Source organism: Felis catus, chromosome F2, assembly GCF_018350175.1.
Source record: "Felis catus isolate Fca126 chromosome F2, F.catus_Fca126_mat1.0, whole genome shotgun sequence".
Classification (NCBI taxonomy): Eukaryota; Metazoa; Chordata; class Mammalia; order Carnivora; family Felidae; genus Felis; species Felis catus.
Genome location: NC_058385.1, coordinates 63392633 through 63399503, shown reverse-complemented (window position 1 = coordinate 63399503; position 6871 = coordinate 63392633). Strand labels below are relative to the sequence as shown.

At 48.3% G+C, this 6871-nt stretch overlaps 1 protein-coding gene across 7 annotated transcripts in view; it reads left to right on the top strand.

Annotated features, from left to right (window-relative positions):
- Positions 1 to 1540: 1540 nt before the first annotated feature.
- Positions 1541 to 6871, top strand: part of ENPP2 (ectonucleotide pyrophosphatase/phosphodiesterase 2) — a 111348-nt gene continuing 106017 nt past the window's right edge. For 3 of the 7 annotated variants that reach the window (XM_019823063.3, XM_019823062.3, XM_019823057.3), the window contains exon 1: positions 1542 to 1651. In XM_019823063.3, coding sequence (XP_019678622.2) covers positions 1595 to 1651 — 57 coding nt within the window. In that variant the 5' untranslated portion in view covers positions 1542 to 1594. Of the gene's footprint in view, positions 1652 to 2459; positions 3017 to 6871 lie in introns of those variants that run through there. The other 4 variants (XM_019823059.3, XM_019823064.3, XM_019823065.3 and 1 more) reach the window with 4 other exon arrangements.

The following is a 6871-nucleotide window of genomic DNA, read 5'->3' as shown; positions in this document are numbered from 1 at the left end:
AAGGAAGAAACTGGCCTCAGAAGACTCATGGGGAATATGTTCCCGACAGTGGGCGTGTGTGTGTATGTGTGTGTTCATTGTTGTCGTTGTAAGGAACAGGGTCATATTCAAACACGTTAGGAAAAAGAGAGTTCATTGTATGGGAGAAACTTGAATGTGTTTGTAGGTTATGGTGTGTTATTTATCCTCGTTTGCCTAGAATCAAAGATGCTGACTGCATGTAATCGTTTTATAAATGTTGACTGATTACACGAACTAATGAAATCAGCAGAGAAGAAACTGAAAGATAGGGTGATGGTTGATGAAAGAATGTTCCAGAGGAAATGGGAAGAGGGGGATTCCAAAGCACACAGAAGGAGGGGCACCTCTGAGGTGGGAGGGAAGGAGCAGGGCAGGAAATACCATTTCTGGTGCAGAGACAGGAAGTAGCATTCCTTCCCAATGTCTACAGTGTTCTGTGGGGGGAGAGGAGGTTGTTTGCTGAAAGGGAGCCAGGTGGAAGTGAGCTCAGAGTTCTGAGGAGGTGGGAAGAGTGACTTTGTGTAACTGGAGAGGTGGGACGGCCAGGGACCTTTGGAAAGATCACAAGCATGGGTATGGGCGCCCAGCCGAAGCTGCCGAGCACATACAAATGGTGGGACCCGTGGCCATGGCTGTGTGGTGACGTGTGGTGCGAGCCGATAGCTACATCTTGGTGGGATTTGCAGATAGAGGGGTGTGGCAGTGGTTTAGAACAAGGAAATGAACAAACTCAGAGTTTGGACGGAGGGAAAGATTGCGACTGATATTAAAGTCTAGACCGGGACCTTAAGGAAGTCGTGTCGAGCTGAAAGATAACAAGTGGAAGGAACAAAGCACAAACCCTCATGAGTCAAAGGCCAAAAGTGCGGTGGAGAGAAAACAAGGGGCTCCTTCCCTTCCAGCTCTCTTACTGAGAGAGAGAGAGAGAGAGAGAGAGAGAGAGAGAGAGAGAGGGCTCCTTGTTTTCTCCTCGGGTCTCGGTGGCAGGCACTGCGCACTCAAAAGTCCTGTGAGACAAGAGCTGCCTGTTTTCAAATGCCACCGTATATCCAAAGAAAGGTCAAGAGTGTTACCTACATAACTGCATTTTATCCGAATAGCAGATACCACAATCCTCATTTTACTGGTGAGAAAACTGAGGCACAGTGAGGTTAAATAGATTGCTCACATTTTTGTAGCAAGGAAGAAGAAACCTCGTGTATGAAGTTAAGGCCCATAACTACCAAGCTAGGTGGAAAAAAAAAAAAATATATATATATATATCGATATATATATATCGATCTGTCTTTTGATCTATCTATCTATATATTTTTTTCTTGTTGTAGAACAACATATGACTCCTGCATCCTTTTCTTGTGAGCTGATAACCCAGGCCAATTGTATGAACCCATTTGGCCCTGCAGGGTGATGTCCAGATTCCCTAGAGTGGCACAGGAGGCTGGTCAGAGTCCAAACCCACACCCTCCTCTCTAGAATCCGCCTCCCACACCTGGGGCTCTTGCCTGCAGGAACTATTTTTCAGTTCGCTCATGGCAATGGACAGCCTTTGTCGGTGGTGTTGTCTTGCTCCGTGATGTCCTCCTCCCTCTTCTCCTCCTGGCTGACTCCTTACAGTCCTTTCAAAATGAGTGTGAGTATCACCCCCTTTCCCCTTCTATAAGCTGAAAAAAAAAATGAGAATGATACCACCCGACATGTTGCCAGGGGGCTCCAGGGCATTTCTGTAGACCTTCCTCAAGCCCTTCTCAGCACAATAAAATTCTGGGATGCTGACTCCTTGTTCATCATCTGGAAGGACCCAGAAAACAGAGGGGAACAGACTCTGATCATCATTGGTGATAGACTCTGGCAGCAGCCCAAGGACCCCCTGGTTTGTACCCACACCTGGGAGTGGCCAGGCTGGTTCCCACAGCATCTTTTTAACAGCTGCTGAAGGAAAAATTTAGACAATTGAAAAAAAAAAAAGTAGTCAATGAATTTGAGACATCTGTGGACATCAATAACCAAAACAGTTACTTTATTAAAACAATTTCTAACGCTTTCATAATTCAAAAATTAAAATAGTTATAGCCATTACTACTTTGCATTACATGTTATAATAATGTGTTAGTGTTTTTGTATAGTGTCTTTGTGTTATACTTGACTTTGAGCAGTGGGTCACCCAGCAGGGAGGTGGGTGCCTTGTGGAAGTGGAGAGGATGCCAATTTAGAGGACCTAGATTTCACTTTCTGGTTGAGTGATTGGGCAAACACCCAATTTTTCTAGAGCTTCTGTTTCTTTTTGTCTAAAATGTCAGTAATAGGCGAGCCTCCCCAGCATTGTTTGGAGGCCAAATGATAGCATGATTGTGAAAAGCGCTTTTGTAAATTGTAGCATGCTCGAAGGAGAGTAAAAAAAAAACAAAAAAACAAAAAAAACAAAACATGGTGGTATTATTTCGGAGAATGTTACAGGAACTTATACAGTATACCGCTGCCCACGGTTAACCTGGAAACGCTAATTCAGGGAACTCATCAGCGGCACCGCAGGAAACTTGTGCAGCAAAATCCTTTTGGAAGCAGGGGAGAAAATCCCACGGAATGAAGGAGAAACGCAAATCAAACCTCGCGGAGACTCTCCTTGAAAGATTACGGGATGAAAAATTAACTTGGCACAGTTGGGGGTGGGAATGTGGACGCCTGCCCTGGATGCCCCGTCTTCGGCCTCCGGACACTTTCCTTCCCCAAAGCCATTTTAGTCAAAGGTCATGTGTGAGTCTTGTCAAAGGCCAGCTTCCAATGGAATCATTGTCCCCCGGGACAGCGGCCCCCTGACTACATCTGCATTGGAGAAATCCCAAAAGCAAACGGCCCAGTGCAAACAAGAGCAGCCCGGGGCAGCCGTCCCGGGGCAGAGCTCACAGGTCCGCCGGGCCGCAGCAGAGGCCGCGTCCGCAGCGCCCGGGGCCCGACCAGGCGCCCAGACGCCCGCAGCATGACCCGCCGCGCCGTTCGGGTACGGTAGGCGCCTCTCTCTTCCCGTCCTCCATTGCTGGGGCTCCCGAGTCCAAGCTGCCGTTCTGTCAGCCGGGAAACCTTGCAAGGGGCCTCCAGATTTGCCGGAAAACGGTCCCTGTTGGGCTGCGTTCCCGTGCACTCAGCTGGAGCATTTGCAGGCGCGCCGGATGCAGAGCTTAACTCGTTCCGAGTTTCCGTTGCCAGGGAATGTTTGGGTTTGCGAACACTGCGCCTCTCGTTTCTGGAAAACGAGCCGGTGGAACTGGCGGAGAGGGGTGGTGGACGAGTCTCCGTTCACCAGAGCTCGAACCCGTGCCAAGCGGGAGCTCCCCGGGGGCACAGCCAGTCTCGGGGTGCTGTGAGTGTGAGTTCTCCCTTCCCGCGGCCGCGAGAGGCTCCGCGTTTTGTTTATTACCTGTCGGACAACGGCTTTTTGCAGGAGGGATGGGGAGTTTTAAAGCCATCTGTTTCGGTAATGTTCTCTGGGAGCCTACACTTGCGTCCAAAGGAAACAGAATCATCTCGCAGATGGAGGGAGCCCCTTCCACAAGGCGGGGTCCCCCTCCCGGGCGCCACAAAGGAAAGATTTGATTGGCGTGCACACAGCCGGGCGGCCGGTCTCTCGGCCCTTTGTACTTAACTATTTGAACAAGTCTTGCAAATGGATCTGGCTAATTTTGGATAAGAGTGGAGGGAGCCTGGGGTCTCGGCGGAGTAGGGGTGCTTTTGATCTGGACTTGGAAACCTCCCAGGGCAAACAGAGCAGGTGGGGAGGATCGGAAGGGGCGGTGGGCACAGCCCGCGCTCGGGCGCTAGCGGCGGGTCAAAGGGTTTCGGCCGCTGCACTGCCACACTCTGGTTTCAGTTTAACAGGTTAAGCCCAGAGCCATTTCTCACTGATAAAGGGAATGAAAACAAAAGGCTTTCTAGCGCTCAGCAGGACGGAGAGGGAAGCCGGCGGGGGTATTTGTTCATGTCGTTTACCGCACGCACGCCCAGCTGCAGACAGCACCGCAGCTCTCCACGCTGCAGTTCCTGAGATGTTAACTGAGCCGCTGCCCTCCCTCCCCTGCAGCTGCCATCTCCATTTTGTCGTCCACCTTCCCACTGCACTTCTCCAAACGGCGGGTGACACTGGGCGTCTCCACGCCGTCACCGCCCAGTTCCTGCTTCCCTGCTCTTCAGCTGGCGTCCACCCTCGCTTCTGAACGTCCACCCTCGCTTCTGAACGCAAAGCTCGGTCAGGGCCGCCGGAGACCTCTCTGAACCCTAGAGCAAGTTCATCTCTCCGCCGGCCTCTCTGTGTCATTTTGAACTGTTGCTCGTCCCCTCCCCCACCCCCGCTCCATGTCATCACTCTCTCCTGGGTTCTGTGATACCACACTTTCCTGGTCTCCTCTGACTTTGTAGTGCCTTTCAGAGGTCCTCTCTGCATGGGCATTGGCGGATCTGACTGTTAAAGATTCTCTTCCCTTGGGAGATCTCATCTATTCCCATGGCTGCAACCATTACGTACAAATCTGGGGCCCACCCTGATCTTTCTTCTAAATACCAGCCTTTAATACAGAATGTCTCCACTTTGGTGTCCCTAGGAGCACATTGAAATCAGCATGCCCAAAACTGAATTTGTCTTCTCCCCCCTCCTCCCAGGCCTGCCCCTCCTCTTCCACTGGCCACTACTCAAATGGCCTCCCCAGTGTCCGGGCCAGACACAACAGAATCGTCCTAGGTGACTGCCTCTCTTTCATTCACCACACCTGATCAGTCTCTACTCTACCTGCTCAATATAATTCACATGCACAACTCCCCTCCGTCTTACCTGCCACGGTTTTGGTTGAAATCAGTACCACCCCCAAATGGATTCTGGTCACAACTTCCCATTAGTCTCATTTGAGGCCAGCACTACCCATCTCGTGCCCTCTATCTTGTCACCATACTATGTCCAATGAGCTTTCTAAAATGCAAATATCATCGTACAGAGCTGTTCTGAAAAGTCGTCTGTAGATTCCTTTTTTTTTTCCTTTTGAGAGTAGTGTTGGCAAACACAGGTTCTCCACAACTTGCCTTTTACCGTCCCCTTCTTATCCTTCACTTCCTCTCCACATTTTATGCACGTTTTTTGAAAATGTAGGCACATTAAATTATTTATAAAACATGACTTTCCTCCTTGTCCTTCTCTTAGGTCAATGTCTAACTTCTATTTTCTCCTGAAGAATCAGCTGAGAGCTACTTTCTTTTAGAAACCACCCAGACCATCTGCTCTCCATCCTCCAGAATGGGTTAGGTATCCCTCCCATATTTTTCCAGAGCTTTCTTTATTCCTTCTTTCAGAGCGTTCGCCCTTCTTTCTTGCAAATATCTATTTGTCTGCCTCCTACTAGCCTGTAAACTCCTCAATTGCAGGGATCAGCTCTTTTTGTCTTAGCATCAGCCCAGCTGGGATGCTCAATGAATTTGCGTGAATTCTTGCGCAGTTCTTGCCAGTGACTGTTATGTTCAGGCATTGACTAAGATGATAGAGATACAATCTGTAAATACAGTATGATCAAGAACAAAGAGCGAAGGTCAACAATGATTATCAGGAAAAGTCATAGTCTTCATGGTTTTAACAAAGGAAGGGTTTAGACTTTCTAGGTATTTGAGATAATCCTCCAAGTCTCCAGTTCTACCAACTCACTCTCCAGTCCACATCTCAACTAATGAGTGTCTCAGACTGCTACCTGCATCTATCCTAACCTTATCCAAGACCGGGAAAAGCTGCATGAAAAGTCTTTTCCAATTTTGCTTTGGCTTTGTGAAGGCGAAGGAATCCTTTTCACTTGGAACCTGGCATGGGAAGAGGGTACTGAAGGCCAAGATAGGTGGGCTTCTGAGCCTTTTGATAAGGTGGTACCTGAGACACAAGCTGGTGTCTTCTGATACCAGAGAACGTCTGCAAGGCCTGGGAAGGCACCAGCAGGTGAGATCTCTAAGGGCGGCTTGGGCATGGTAGAGCTCTGGGAGACGAGAGATGAGAAAATGCAGCTTTGGTTTTCCAAAGAGAGAAAGATATGTGTCTGAAACTCTAGACAGAGGCGAGTGACAATTAGGTTCTGTAGAGAGTTTTTGAAACTGCAAGCTGTTCTCACTTGGAGCCATGGTCCTTTTGAGATCTGGATGGACATTACCCTTCTCAGCAAAAATGGACAATATGCAGCACAAGGCACTTTCTGTAAACTTGCAGGAAGTTCATACAAGTCCACTCTTGGATTCCTTTGAGTTGACATGAACCTCAGGTTAAAAATCTCTAGTCAAAGGATTAATTCATTCAACAGACATTTGGGAGGGTAGGTGGTGATTAGTAGGAGCCAGCACATGTCCAATTAAGTGTATTTTCTCTTTTGAGAGGATCCCAGTGTAATGTGTGGTATTGAATCTGGAGTCACAGGACCTGGGCTCACATCCCTGCTCTGGCACTCACTAGGTGTGTGACTTTCTCTCTGAATCAGAGTTGTATTATTTATTAAAAAGGGATAATAGGTATTGGGGTTTTAACTAAAATAAATCACCTTGAATATGGTTGTACAGAATTGTCATCAATCAATTAAAAACCTTGATTTTAGGAAGGGCCCCAGTCTTGCAAAATTCTTCTGGATTAGAAGGATGCACGTGGGTTAAATTAATACCTGGTTGAACGCATTTGTTAAAGGAGATTGGATTGGCAGGTGGATGTCTTTGGTGGTATGCTCTGGGCTGTGTCCTTACCCCGCTTTTATTCAATGTCGTTGATGTCCATGAAGGCGTAACACATTGATCACATTTGCTTAGAAAAGGGCATAAGGATTAGGGGTCCAGAAGCTGTCAATCAGTTGTG